We start from the raw sequence: 16,050 nt of genomic DNA on the forward strand, positions 1-16,050 counted from the left end.
CATAATATGCTGTATTCTGTATTCCTGTAATTTGTATATTTGATCTTGCATCTTTGTACATGGAAATAATTCATGTGTGTGCCTTGTAAGCCCGTATGGGCTGAGCATCTTGATGTAAGATACGACCCTCAGTCACTTTGAATGACATGTTTTGACAAACACTAATATATCCTGCCTCTGGTGATTGAACCAACTGTAGTAAATGTAGTTTGGTGAGGAGTTCCCAAACTTTTCCATGCTAAGGACCCTCAAATAGATAGAACAGAAACCTTTTGGTGTGGAACCCTATGCTATGTCCACCTGAAAAGAGGTATCCTACCCCTGGTAATAGAAGTAGATAAGTGAGGAAGGTAGAGTGTATTTGGTGTGTGATCTGGGAGATGATGAAAATAACATTGCACTTAGTTTTATTGTAAGTTACTTTATATGATAACCTGTGTGCACCTTTGTAAGAATACAGAACAAAAGTCCTGAATTATTTTGGTTTGATGAAAATGAGATGTTGAACTAAGTAGCAAGCTTGGAAAATTAGGCAAACTAGACTGAATAATACACACATACAATATGAGATCAGTTTATTTGATGCATTTCAAGTATGAAGGCATACAGAATATACTAATCATGTTTTTCTATAATTTATATATTTGGTCTCACACCTATGTACATGGTAATTAATAATGTGCCTTGTAAGCCCGTTTGGGAATCTATTGATGCAAGATACTACATTGACTTCAGAATACAGACCCTCATCTGTTGGACATAATTTAGTCCATCTAAATGTCAATATATCTTAGTACTATTTAGTTGTACATATTTTCCAGTATAGACTCATGATGGTCAATTTGAAAATTTAACAACAATTAGACAGGATGTTTCTTGTAGGTTTTTGTAGGTTAATAAACAACTTTTTACATTACCGTTGCACTAGCTTATCCAAAAAGTGACAAGACGACCCAATGCAGGTCGACGAGAGCGCACATCACTCACACAATGCTCTGTGTAATGCAGGATGTAAGGCACCGCCCCTGGGTGAAATGCCAAGTTTTTAAGTTTTTCTTGATCGGCTTCAGATTCTTTTCAGACTCGGAGCTAGCTGCTTGGTTGTATGTGGTGCAGGCACGAAAGAAACTTCCAATTGAAATACAAGTGTTTTAAAGTCCTGCTGGAAAATTCATGTCCGTGTACACAAATCCATAGATTAAGTTTCATGACTATTTCATGAACTGCTGTGATACTGGGTTGTTATTTGGCAGTTTGACCTCAGTAACTCCACCCGGCTCTAAGCCAAGCATGTGTGTCTACAGGAACCTTCATGTGGAAAGTGTTTATGTGCTATGACACAGAGGATTTCTACAAATATCACAAGAAGTTACTGTATCTACTGGGCCTTTTTTTTTTTTTTCTTTTCCAAAAGTGGCATACCACAGCATGATGTGGCATCGTCTATGAATGCTTTCTGGGAAACTTATCTTCTGTTGCCTGCTAATTTATAAAATAAGCAACAGCATGAGAAGCCCAGGGTAACAGAGTCAGTGATTCATCAGTCAACATTCTTGTCGTAATTATGATTTCTATTTTGACATCTGGGAAAGTCTTTGAAGTGTGTTTGATGCCGTGGAGAGCCAGTGAACAGCCTAATAGAGACGGAGTTTAAAAACTGTTCTGTGCTTGCCAGTCTTCTCTGAGCAATCACCCATGATACCCACCCGTGGCGAAACTCCTGCGTTTAGCACAAAACTGGAGCCTCTGTGAACCTTTTCAGCTCGTGATGCGAGAAAACGAAGCCAAGTCTGCTTCCCCCTTCTTTTACAGCTGTGCACGGACAGTAAGATGAACTCTGGCACCAAGCTGCTTTTGTTTTTATACTTCTTCTTCTTATATTTTACTTATTGTATTAAAAAAGTATCTCAAAATTTCCCTTTTTCCCTCAGAAATCATTTCACAAGCTCCATAAATATTTCTGTGACCACCACCAAGATCGAGAACCATTGTTATAGAAAAGTATTAGCCATCTGTGTGGATAAACCTTTTGTAAGGCTGAGGCAAATATGGCTGATCCTTATGAAAACAGATATAATGAGGAGGAGTATCATGCTAGAGTTCCTGTTATTTGTTGGTGCATTCACCTCGATCAGTGAGTAAGTCACTTGTTAAGTCAAAACCAAGAAATAATGAAGCTTATTGGTGCCTCTACTTTCTCATGTGTAGTTTTTTTTTTTATTTTTTTACCTCTTGACACCTTCTAATCTCCACCTTTAGCAAATCGATGAGTCCCAAGAGAGCATCTGACACCCTATGATCTGTTTTTTTTTTCTTAACACACACAATGTTACACTCTGGCTTTTTTATTCATGAAAAAAAAAGAGCAGAACATCAAGGGAACGCCAGCCCAGACTGGCTGGCACATATCGCATGTAACAGGTGAGGGTAATTTCCTAAAGGTGCAGACACCTGGCCTCACCTGGGGTTCACGGCGAGGTCAGAACACCTGTGCTGTTCTTTATCTTAACTCCCTGTGGAGGGCTTTGCTATTATTGGTGTTCACACCTTACATTTATTTATTTCAGATTTTTACAGGTGCTTCAGATACACTCAGCAGTAGAAGTGAAGATGCAGTAGAAGAGCCCAGGTACAGTTGGTTTGATAGGAAGAGGCACGACAGAACGTTGATTTTCAATTTTGTACGGTGAGCTCTTGCACAAACTTCAAATATATTTACAATAATAAACAATCAATGATTCATAAGATGTGATATTTACAGTTATTACAAATAACATGTGTTCAGTGACTGCAGCTGAATGAGTCAGTAACTGGAGATGATATCTCTTAGCAGTAGGTTTTTAAAACAATTCACATTGTTTCATCTTTTGTTCCCAGAGGAGAGGGGAGAAAAAAAACCCCTCTGGTGTCAAAAGAGTCTGGTCAAGTTAATGCCAAGAAATCTGTGGTACAATACAAACAGTTTAATTGTGTAATTAACAATCAATAACCACTTCTAGTTAGAACATTTCTGCAGAAAGGAACCGAGAAACACTTATAAAACAGTCAGTCGTAACAAAATAACTGGTGTTCTCATTGAAATAAACTCATAAAAAAGAAACACTTTTTATACAGAATATTTATACAGGAATAGCTTTTGAATTGGATTGTTAACCAAAGGAAGACACATCGCAGACATCGATTTTCACACAGATTGCATATGTTTTTCTTTCTAAGGTGTTCTATAGGTTAGTCATTTTACCTAAGCTTATTTGCATGATAGTAAAAATTGCATACAACATTAATTGTGAAGCTTGTAGCATGAGTTGCTTGACATACAGCACTTTTTATAGGCAACCTTTAAAGCACATTTCTCCATTTAAAACGTGTAAGACACTTTTTGTTTTTACTGCCCATCGAAATTACATTTATAAATAGAAAAAAGATCGGTTGAATTTTAAAAAAAGCGCTATGCAACATAAACTTTTAAAAAAAGTAATTACATCAAAAACACTGCATGAACTGCAAATAAATAATGTCGGACAACATAAACATGGTGTAATTCACATTTCTAACTGTGTGGCAATTCAGAAAGTTACAGTGACAAAGGTTTTGCAAAATAATGTAACATCGGCAGTGCCGTATAGTACAAGGCATTGTTGGCATAGTTTCTTTAAGACTGTATTTCTTTTTTACAGTTACAATATATGTCTATATATATATATTTATATTTCTTCCCTAACAAATAATATGTAAAGACTGAGCTATTCTCGGAGATGCACCTGGGCTGGGTGATCGCGTTCCAGAGTTTGGAGTGATCCATAATCACATTATGCGCTTTTTAAAAGAATAACTAATCTGCCAGCAGGCTCCAGACTTGATACCTCATAATTAAGGCCTTGTCAACCACTTGGTCCTTGATTTCATTTGCTATTTTTTAAAAAATCCAGTTAAACATCACATACGTAAACACCTATCAAAGTCCTATCAAACTCCACGGGGACTTTTTTCTTTTTAAATATAATCAGTAGCTCAAAAAAGATAAAGTAAGTCAGTGTAAAACAACAGACAGAGTGCAGTCAGCAAATATCCACGGCAACATACTTAGAATAATTTTTTGTGCAGATTATTTAAATGATGCATCAGTCTTTACAGTGAATAATACAAGTTTTACAAAATCCAAAAAGTAGTACTTGTTGTATTACAGAGTCTGAGATGGGCTTTCCAGTGTGTGAACACTAACTTCACATAGCCTGTCAGTCTGCAACTGATATATAAACACTCCTCATACAGTCCAGGCGCTGTACTGAATAAAAACACTACTTTTCTTTATTTGCAGTGTGGTGGTTCTGTGTCAGCCAGAGCGTTACATTTAGCACAGTCATCAGTCTGTGTGTGTGCACATGAAAACTCTCAGTACATGATTCATCCTACTCCTTGGCCTCGTGCTCTAACTCTAACTGGGCCTCAGCGCCTCGGCCCAGCTGCTCTTCGATCTTGATGGAGAAGATGGTGTTGTTGGTCTGCGTGCTCTCGTCCATCTCCTTCAGCAGCTCGCCGCTCTCCCTGAAGTCCGTCAGCTCCTCCTCGAAGGCCGGGCTGCTGCTGCTGCTGCTGCTGCTGGTGTTGGTGTTGGTGGTGGCTGGGGTGTTGTTGTTGTTGTTGTTACTGGGTTCCTTGGGCCCCTTGGCTGGGTGATTGACGTAGAAGCGCTGGTTCTGGAAGAACTTGATGATGGTGAGCTTGGGGAGGTCCAGCTGGGCCGACAGGGTGTGGATGGCCTCCTCGTCGGGGTAGAGACCCACATCCTGGATGAAGCTCTGCAGGATGCCCAGAGCCTCCAGGGAGATCTTCCCTCCACTGGTGCGGGACTTGATGCTCCCTCCGCGGCTGACTTCGTCCTCCGTCTCGGCCGGAGAGGCGGTGGAAGGCTGGCGGGGCGGCAACCGGGGGCCGGTGGTGGGCTGCTGTTGCTGCAAGGGCTGCTGGGACAAAAGGGGTTGGGAGGGGTGCTGGAGGGACAGTGAGGGCTGGTGCTGCTGTTGTGACTGGGGCAGCTGAGGCTGCAGTGGGAAAAAAAAAAAAGGGGAAGAGAAAGGAGACGGGGATGTTATCAGTGAACACTTATCGGCGCATTAATAAGGCCTTTCATTAAAATCAATTGAGTTGTGAGGAAAAATGGGCCTACTGTGTATAGAACAGGCATTTGGTTGAAGGAATTTTCCATGCAATATCTCACTGAATGTAATCAGTTCTCCAGATATGAATTTTTTTTTTTGGTGGTGGTGGGAGATTGTGTCTCATTGTGGGGGTAGAGGCAACAGCAACACACTAGTAGAGACACACACACACACACACTCACAACCTCAAAAAGACACAATCAGCCGTACACACAGTGGGAATTCACAGGGAAACTGGCCTCTCTATTATAGCCTCTGCTGCTTATCAGGCTCTATTGCCAGGCAGTGATAAACAAGCTCCCTGTGCACAATTCATGTTACGATGGTCTGGCTGATTTGCCGCAGTGTGAGAATGCTATCGATGGCTTTCACTCTGCCGTCAGAATCCCGTTAGTGTAAACACATGACACATTACTCGTAAAATGTCTCATTGTGTGGTTGGAGAGGGAGTGAGTGGGCAACTCGTGGTCCCTATTGACCCCGCAAAATGGGTGCTCTTTTATTTTCATTTCTGAGTCAGACACTGTAGAATAGGTGTTTCATAATGAAGTTTGCAAAACAGCACTTTGCATGGACTGTTTGCCAAAGGCATAAATGTACCCAAAGAAGTGATTTTTACAGCACCAATATACAGAGCTATGATAGTTCTTGTTGAGCTAATGTGAGCTAATTTGGCTAATGTGTCATGTTAGTGAAGGACCGGCACAAAATATTTAAACACTAGTCTCTTATGGACGTGATAAAACTGCACTATTAAATAAGAAATAATCCTATTTTATCAATCTACAACCATTTCTGTTTGCATGCAAAGTAAAACTCCCTCATTCCATATCTGCTGCTGGAATTGATTTGTAAAAGAAATCCTATTACCTTATTTATATCCAGTAAATGGCAGCCTTTGTGAAACACTGGCCATGTCTCCAAGTAACCAAATAACTAATCAACCACTCAGCTGTGGCTCAGACTTTTAATAGAAGAATTATTGTACTTCATTAAGATATTTTGACCGTTAACCGAGGCTCTGTGTTATTTTCCATTCATCTACCAGATGTCTTTTATAAAGCAGCTTTGTTAAATAAGTTCAGGCTAATGATATCTTTGAAAACGGCTTTCGCTGAAAAGTAGGAACTTTTAAGTATTGCTGTGTTTCTAATTAACAAGAGTTCATAAAAACTCTTTAAGTGTTGTTTATTACATAATGCCTGGAAAATTAGTTAAGATTAAATGAAAAGGGGGGGGGAAATTTAGATTTTTTTTATTTATGTGTTTTTGATACACAGCACTTTAGAAAAATGTAGGAAAATACGTTCATATACAGTAAGTAGAGTTTTATCAGGAGAGACTGTCTCACCTGCGCCCTTTATGCACAAATTAGGGCTGCAACTAATCACCACTGTCATTATCAATCAGTGTCATTTTCATTTATAGTCTTTTAATTGATTGTTTTGTTTGACCAACAGTCAAAAACACAAATATGTTCTGTTTACTTTCACATAAGACAAAGAAAAGCAGCAAATCTTCACAATTTGAAGAAACTATTGAGAAGTTTGAACAATGAAGGTTTTCTTTTATGACTCAAAATAGTTGCAGATTAACTTCCTGTCAGTTAACAGACTGTAACATGAACAGCAGAGTTAAGGTACAGAACGTAATCAAAAGTGAAACCTTGTATGTTCTGGTGTGTGTGTATGTTTTCATGCACCGTACATATTTTATTCATATTATTTTTTGTGTTTACCTCCATATGTTGCATATTTTTTTTACATTTTATTACAGCATTTTATTAAGCTAACAGTGTTTTATCAAGTCATACACACACACACGGCTACATTATATTTTCTGTGTTTGCAACGTAAAAACATCACACTTCTTTAAACGTGATGCCTGAGCCGGTTGCGTCTGTCGGGTCAGGACACGTGCCGTTAACGCTCACCTGTAGCTGGTCAGTGGAGATGTGCATCAAGTGTGTCGGCCGCTCGCTGTGGTGCTGTTGGCCCGCGCTGCTCTCCTGCTCGTAGATGGCGTCGCGTTCGGCCTGGGAGAGGCTCAGGAAGCGCCGGATCATCGAGAGGTTCTCCCAGAGCGTCCGGTTCTCTGGAGACGGATCCTCCTTCCAGCGGAGCAGCTCACACAGCCAGCCCTGAAGGAAGGATTAGAGAGAGAGAGAGAGAGAGAGAGAGGTCAGTAAAGCATGGTCTTCAGACTGAAATGTGGGCAGAGGTCAAAAGAATGTATCGTAATTAGTTTAATTTTGGACTTCTGGATCAAAGATGTGTTAAAGGTATTTTTAGGCTGCAGGATGTGGAAACTGGTTCACACAGACACACGGTGCTTTATCTATGAGGACAACTAGATTATAAAAACTGCTTTTTTTAGTGTTGGAACAGATACAACACAAAAAATAAAAACTACTGAGATGAAACAGATCCAATGTAAAAACCATTCAAGCAATTTAAATAATTAAAATGAATGAAAAATGCTGTTTTGCAAAAAAAACTATTTACAGTAGTAGAATAAATAAAAAATAAAACTAAAAAATCCATCTATTGTTTCACAATAGCTACACCTGCAGTCAGTATGTTTTTTTTTCTGCCACAGCTGAAGATGAAGACAAGAATTAGCCAAGGTCAAGCAACACAGCAGGGAGGAACAATTTAACGTGACGAGAAACACACACTCGCATATTGAGTAGCACCCTTGGGAGGAAGCAAGTGACTCCCATGTTTGAAACACTCCAGCAGAGGGCCATGAAAGACAGAGCTGTAGAACAGTATGAGACAATTCCAATTAAATGTTTTATTTGATAAATACAAAAGGTGCGCAATGGATCCGACGTTGATTATTGAAATCCACAGTACAAGACTGCTGACTCACAGCTGAGAGTGCAGCTCAGAGGACTAGTTTTACATATTGTTTATACACAGTAAAACCCTGAAGAACTATTAAAGTATCTGTTTTGTCAGGTTGCGAGAATTACATGTCCAAAGCACAAGTTCAAAATATCTTTTTTTAGTGGGATTGTTTCTTGATGATCATATCATGTAACGTTTTACATAATGTTGTTTCAATTAAAGTTTCAAAGCAAACTATAATTAAAAACTGTCAAACTTTGTTTTGTTGTTGTCTTACATGCAGTTGTTTCTAATGTAACAGTCAAACACAGTTTTTTTGCACTTAACATCAATTAGATTTTGCAGAATATTTGCCACAGTTACATGTTAATATGAGAAAATATTGGGAATAAATATTGGGCTGCGACAAACATAATTTTCATTAATCTGTAGATTATTTTCTCGATTAATTAGTTTCTCTATAAAATGTCAGAAATGAGTGAAAAAACTACTTTGTGAGAACCAAAACTGACATATTCAAATGACAAGTTTTGTTCTACTAACAGTGTAAGTCCACAGAGATTCAGTTTAGAAACCGAGAACTGCAGCAAACTGTCTTGTTTGAGAAGCTGGAATGAGTCAATAATTGGAATTATTTTTGCTTGAAAAATGAGTAAAACGATTCTTCTTCTTTATTAAAATATTTGTTGATTTACTCTTTTGTGGTTCTAGTAATCAATTCACTGACCAGTCGATTCAGCTCTAATCGTATTATGATGCTGATTCAGATAGAGCTGAAACAAATAATTCAATTGACAGAAAATTTGGATTATCTATTAGTTGTTTCAGTATTTTTTTTTCAAGCCGACATTGTCTGGATCCAACTGCTCAGACATGAAGATTCGCTGCTGTTCTTTGTCTTATATGGGAAATTATAATCTCCACTATCTTCAGTCATGATTCTGATGTCTTATTAGAGTGAAGACTACGTTGGATGCGTCGTAGCGTTGGATGTTATGGAATAAATACACTGAATAGAAACTTCTCACAGTCACAGTGAAATGTGTGCCTGTGTTTGTGTTTGTTCACAGGACTGAGTGACAAACCGAGAAGTGACTGTTGTAGAGACAGAAGGGCTCTACAGGGGTTGAGTGACGTGGTCGCTGCGGCTCTGATGTGATGATCTAAACCTCAGCGGCCGTCGTATGTGTGTGTGTGTGTGTGTGTGTGTGAGTGAGTAAGAGTGAAGCACACTGTAGAGCTGTGTGGGAGAGTGAAGAGGAGTGGGGTGGGGAAGGGGGAGGGGGTGAGGTGGGATGAAGAGCTGTAGTGAATCTACAAGAGAGCTGTAAAGGGACAAGAGTGGATGAAGAAGGAGGGACGGCCGGGGAGTGAAACCAGCGAGGAGGAAACGCAGCGTCAAAGAGAAGCAGTGAGGTGTGAGCGTGTGTGTGTGTGTGTGTGTGTGTGTGTGTGTGTGTTACAGAGGGCTACTCGCTCAGCCGGTAGTCTGTCCTGGCAGAGTGACAGAGCGGCGCTGTAATCTCCCGGCCAGTGCGCGGCAGCACCTTTCATTTCCACAGGATTACACTGCGCTGCTGGTCCGCTCACAGACACACACACATGCACACACAGAGGGCAGAGCCACGCCGCCACACTGCATGCAAGAGATAACTCAGCAGTTTGGTTGTCCCCTGTTCCAACTCCTCCCATAAGCCACATCAAACCCAGGAGGGGTTTTGGAGGAAGCCGAGAGGGGGGGGGAAGAGAAAGAGACATAAAGAGAGAGAAAGAGAGAGAGAGAGAGAGAGGGAGGAGAGTGGGTAGAGGGGGCCATAAAGCCTGCGTGCCCACCTTGTTCCTTTGCCACGTTTATTGTTGCGTTTTTAATTTGCATGCAGAGGGATTTGGACGGCGCTCCAGTTGGGCTGTCTGTGGTTTCAGCTGATTCGGTAGTGAGGGAGAACACACACACACACACACATACACACACACACACACACACACACACACACACACACCACAAAACACAAACAGACGCACAACAAACCACACACCATCTTGTCAAAGCCAGAGAAACAGTACCCCGGCCCAACGATGGAGTAATCCAACTCAAACACTCCCCAAACCAGCAGGATTAAACCCAAAGTAGCAGAGCCAATCAAACAAAGGCACGACGTGAACTCCATTTCAATGCCAGGAAGTCCATTTGATGAAATAAAGTACAGACAGTTTATTAGTTCACAAGTGTGAATGTTCCGTTTGTGCGGGGGGGGGGCTTTCCTTTGCCGCCTTCGTTTTGATAATTTCGACAGTTTTTGAGCTGACATTTAGCCGTTTATTGAACGAGTTGAAGGCCTCGGGAAAATGAACATTTTGCTAAACGTTTTTTATGCGGGGTAGGTCAAACAGCAGTTAGCGCTGCTCTCGGGCCAGCGCTGTGGACAGTGGACAGTCAGCATTTTCCATGGCAGTTTCAAGAGCTTTGTTTGTGTTTGTCTAATTGCATTGCTTCCACAGACCAGACAGGCAGCGAGAGGGTAGAGGGAGGAGAGAGACAGACAGAGTGAGAGAAGTTAGCTATTTGACTCCCTTGTTGACTGTAAACTTTACAATAAAATAAAAACAACTGGGATATAGTAAATGCATTAAACTTACTCCTTCTAAAATGCAATTTAGTATCAACTTTATTTGGTAGAAAAACTTACTTATATATATATTTCAATATTCTTTCCTAAGAATGACTAAATCAACAAGATTTTATGTTCAACATTCCCGCACTCTGGTGATATTACCATACTGTTGCAAATCTGTTTTCCCCTTTATTGTTTAATGTAATTTGTTGAGCCTCTCCACCGCAGCTGACAAGCACCAACTGCTCTTGATTGGATCATGGAACTTGCTGCCCCTGCCGCTTAAGTGTTCCAACACCGTCCAGAAAACAAAAATCTAGGGCTCTTCAATCCAGTGTGCTCTGTTTTTGTTGAAGATCATTAAGGGCTCTCTATAAATAAATAGAACAGGTAGTTCAGGACAGGCCTAGTTGCCGGCCAACACAGACTACAGTATGCAGAAACCGTGTGATAACAACGACTTTTGTTAAGCTGAGGAAAATTTCTCGTGTCACAGTTTAAACATTGCGGCTGAGAAAATAGTGCAGGGACAGGAACGATGGGGTCTGGTGATGCTTGCAAGAAAAGTCTATGACTGACTGGAGGGATTATTATGACTATTAGAGACAGGAGAGACAGAATCTTTTTAAATGAAGATCTCACTTAGACTGTACAAAAACCACAGAAAGCCATTTCCTGCAAACAATGTCAGACAAGTTTAAGATAACTGCTCAACATGAGAAGGCAGGCAGCCGAAATAAAGCAGTGGTTTAGAAGTAAACAGTTAATAATGGACATACATAGGTCAGGATGCTCGTGTTGCAGTGTATCTGCTTGCATGTGAAAGTAGGCGAGTGTTTGCTGATATATTAGTCAGAACAACTTCATAAGCTAATGATATAAAAGAAGAGAGTGGAGTGAAAATGTGGGTTTCATTGACAACATTGCACAGAAGACTGTCTGTATTTAGCTCAGAAGCTAAGAAGAAATAATAGCGTCTTGTTCTTGATATGAAAAAAAAAAAAATTCCCGTCAGTAGTCAGATATTGTATTCGTTAATAACCATAGCTCCAGTTTACTGTCTAAGAATAGTTTTTCTGTTCTATTAAATTCACGTGAGTTTTACTCACTACGACTTAGCCGTTGGCTCCTGTAAATCTTGTTTTGAGCTGTTTTTAACGCCTGGACTTCAGAGGAGGAGAATTTTTCCCCCCCTCCCACAAAACTGACCGTCACAAATTGTGTGACCTTAGTAAATCCAGCATAACACGTAATCATCCTCTGTTAACACGTCTCCTCTCGTTATTTGTGTGATCTTCCCCTTGATGTGTATGCGGTGAGGAGAGAGGTGCGCGGGGAATGACACGTAAAACTTCTACTCCAGCCTGGTGTGTCTGTTTGATGAGACGCCACATGTGTTCGGGGCAGAACTGGTTAAATCTGCAGCTTAAAAACAGTCACAACACTAGTGAGAAATCACTCGATACATATTTGAATTGGACCATTCGTGTCCTGTATTCGGTGTATCTTGGGTAAGAACACTGTTTTGTGTCGTGTTACATGTCAACCGTTTTGATTATCGATTAATAGATTTTTATTTTATCCAAAAAAAAATCTGCTTTTTAAGGTGAGGTGAAACACTGCCTTGCCACTTAATGATAGATGAAACACACACACACACACAAAAAATCATTACTGAGCGAATAATAAAAGAGAATTTCCTTCGAGGTTTAACAAACCACTTAAGTGCCTCTTGTGAAGGAGAAAATATCTGTAGTAGATGATATTAACTGTTTAATCAAAGCCTAATACATTCACTAATATATCAGAGTACACTTGGTAGAAATATTTTACAACTCCTACAAGGTTTACAAGTCTGATAATAATATTATTGTCTGGTGCTTTTTTAACAAAATGCTATCATTTGTACATGACAATGTTCATTTAACAGATTGCAGCTCATGAAACTGCAATAAACTTTGCGAAATTGTGACAGAAATGACATTTACTACACATTTAAGGATATTTATACCAGGAACAAATACTGATGAGCCTTCAGTTGACCTCCTGAAGTAAATCAGTGTCTTTTTCCCAACCTAAATTATCTTAGAAACTGCAGACTAACTGATGAACTAGAAAGCCGGTTTATTTTGTGGCAAAATACATCTCTCAGGTGAACTCACAGATGCTGTAAACAGGTTCATCCAAGCAGTGCGTACTGACAGGCATAGGATTATCTTGCGATGTTGGCACACACCTGTGACAATATTGCACAATAATCCGCTGCCTCTAGGTCATTGCTGCTTAATTATTAATTAGTTTCAAACAACAGGACTGGCAATCAAGAACCAAACAGCCTTTTCTTGTTTTACAGCAGACACAGATCTGACCAGAGACCCACCCACGGGGCTCTGGGGTCATAAGGTGCCAAATTAAAAGGGTAATAAACTCTTCAGCAGGCCATTGTATGGCCCCAGTATAAATAGCAACCGGGTGTTCTGATAAAAATATTTTCCTCGCAACACAATAGTTGAATTCATGCGCGAGATTCACCCAGCTATGCAATGCGGTACATGGTGTATGTGAGTGCTGCAGTCACAAGCTGCCAATGAGAGTATAGGCCCGCTCTGTCAGAGAACAGCATGGTATTCACCGCCCAACCCACCTACCCATTCACCCATTCACCGCCAAACTACCGCTGCAAACACCCCCCCCAACATGGAAGCTCAGAGAAGCACTAATGAAGAACCGGCTATGCTGTGAGACAGGGACCACAGACAAGACAAGACAGACAGACAGACAGCCATGCAGGCAGACAGACAGACGGACAGATAGAGAGAGAGAGAGAGAGAGAGAGAGAGAGAGAGAGAGGGCTGTCACACGGCCTGGCCAACACCTTCCCTCTAATCTCATTTGCTTGTTATCAGCCCCATCAGGCTGACCTCGGCCACCGCAAAAATAAATAAATAAAATAAGCCAACAGATGTCCATCAATTTGCCATTTGAGTTTCCCTCCCCCCCCCCCCGCCCCCCCCCCTCCTTCCTCGGATTACTGCATGACCAACAATAATGCCACAGTTTCAACCCCAGCCACAGAATATACAAGTATATCCGATACCATTTGAATTTTAGAGTTTTGAGCCTGGTCGTGATGAACAAATGAGGCCGAGATGACACATCAAAAAATGGAGAGGAAAAAAGAAAAAAAAAAAAAAATCACAGATGAAGAAATGATTGTGGCCATTGTTGTGGCTGGCTGGTTTGGAGGACAGGGCTGCTTCGGAGGCAGCCAGACAAACCTCTCCTGTGTCTGAACAAGGGAGAGAGAGCTAAAAGTAGGGGGGAAGACAATGCATTATTGTCTTTCCTCCTCCTTGAACCTGGCAGAGGCCCAGCTCTGGCAGACAACACTATGCAGATAAATGCAGCCGATAACACGGTATGTTCAAACCTGTTCCTCCTCCCCGAGCGAGCCAAAATGGCGGCTGCACGTGCGCGTTCACCCTGCAAGGTAACCCAGTGCTGTGTTGTAAATACATTACGCCATGGTGGACGCCCATCTGCTGACGACGGTGGAGTCTTGAAACGATCCTGATGCTCGGGCATATGTGAATCTCCCGCAACAATAAGCAATAATTGACTGCACGATTCAGGGCCAGATTTTTTTTTTGGGGGGGGGGGGAGAATAAGTCTTTATATGCAAATAGAACAGCTATGAGTTACTGTACAAATGGTCTTTGGCATACTGTGAGAAGGACGGGGCGATGGAAATGGGGTCAGTGGCCTTAATTGAACTGCAAAGGCGATCGGACGTAACGATGTACTAAAAAAAAATAGAGTGAAAAACACATTGTACCCTGCTTGGAGACCAATCATAACACCTTAAGTTGTTTGCTTAACATACTGTACTACAATTACTTGTACATTGTATGTTACAGGGATATCATGAGCACTGGAGGAAGCTTATAATAATTTACAGATATGATTTTGGTGCCATTTGGCTTATCAGATAATAAGTCAGGTGACCAAAAGCCCAAACTTATGCTCCTCTGTGGAGGTGTTCTTGTGGTCCCAGCATCAATGCTTAAAGCGTAGGGATTAATTCATGGTTTCGAATGGTGTCGTACATTATCAGGCTACGGTACGCATTCATTATATGCCCAAAGTAATCATGTTTATATTCTTTTATTCGTCATGTGATAGGGAGATGATCATGACAAGGGCGAAGTTTGCACTGGAAATGACTGCTAGCAAAATCTTAACATAACACTAATTTGTTTCGCTACAGGAAAGGAGAAGATTACTTTACTGTGCATTCATTATATAGTAAAGTAATCGTGTTTACATTCGTTCACTCACTTAGAGCGCAGTGAGGAAAAGTTTGCACTGGAAATGGTTGCTAGATGTACAAAAAGCTAATTTATCTAGTATTATTGAAAAGAAAAGTCTTTTTATATCTCGCTTCATGTTGTATTTGCAATGGGGAAATACTGCTGACATCTAATACGTGCGGGAGAGAACCCAAAGTAGTGCAAACAAAGTTTCTACGTGGTCTCCAAATAGCCCTGACATTATAGTTACGTTTCTCAGAACAGCTCAACCCTAAAGAATAAATCCACCTTTACTCATTTCCATCAATTCTGGGCAAAGAACACACAACACAACAGAGGGGATTGAGATATTTCACTAGGTTGTGCAGAGGAAAACTAAAAGACATTAACATCTTTCTGAAAATATACTGTTTTGTAAGCACACTATCTGAGGCTGTTCACCATATGGTGATCAAGGAGTTGAATCTATTGTTAAGCCACGTTTTTATTTACCTCAAGATCATTTTTCATAACCTCCCCATCTGATTCCAATTCACAGGCTGGCCCTGAACATGCATTAGGAGGGAGAGTACAAAACAGATGGATCAAACGGACATCTATTTGAAATGACAGATAGGCCCTAAGGATGGTTGGATTTGCGACCACAGAAATGGATGATGAAATTTCTAGTCCTCATATGTACAAATCACAGGCCGCTTCTCTCTCTTAAGGAAAGCTTTTGAGGATTAAAAACTGAGTCATCTAAATCATTTGAAACTTGCCTTTAAAAAAAAAAAAAAAAAAAAAAAAAATCTTTTTTTTTTAATTATTAAATCACATTGATATGACTCTGATGTCTTGTCAGAGTGGATGTGTTCCAGATTGCGGCTGCCAGATTGTGTCGCTATACTCTTTTGTGAGGATGTCAGTGGCTGAGCTTTAGGAGAGGAATTTGCCAGTCTGAATCATACATGCCAAACAATTAATCTCTATTCGAACTGCGACATTGGAGAAGTCTTAGCCAAACAGTGAACGTTTTTTTTCTGAAGAGGGGTCGCGACCTTTCCAGATACAATAAGCAAGTCGACAACAATAACAGACTGACAGCTAACACGACACACATTGTGGAGGCAAGGCA

General features: G+C 40.6%; 1 protein-coding gene across 6 annotated transcripts in view; it reads right to left on the reverse strand.

Annotated features, from left to right (window-relative positions):
• Positions 1-561: 561 nt before the first annotated feature.
• The window catches only part of LOC122987805 (DNA-binding protein SATB1), a 67,413-nt gene continuing 51,924 nt past the window's right edge, over positions 562-16,050 (reverse strand). For all 6 annotated transcript variants that reach the window (XM_044359834.1, XM_044359838.1, XM_044359836.1 and 3 more), the window contains 2 exons: positions 7,093-7,299; positions 562-5,042 (listed from right to left, as the gene is read on the reverse strand). In XM_044359834.1, coding sequence (XP_044215769.1) covers positions 4,410-5,042; positions 7,093-7,299 — 840 coding nt within the window. In that variant the 3' untranslated portion in view covers positions 562-4,409. The remainder of the gene's footprint in view (positions 5,043-7,092; positions 7,300-16,050) is intronic.

Source organism: Thunnus albacares, chromosome 8 (assembly GCF_914725855.1).
Source record: "Thunnus albacares chromosome 8, fThuAlb1.1, whole genome shotgun sequence".
In the NCBI taxonomy this organism is placed as follows: domain Eukaryota; kingdom Metazoa; phylum Chordata; class Actinopteri; order Scombriformes; family Scombridae; genus Thunnus; species Thunnus albacares.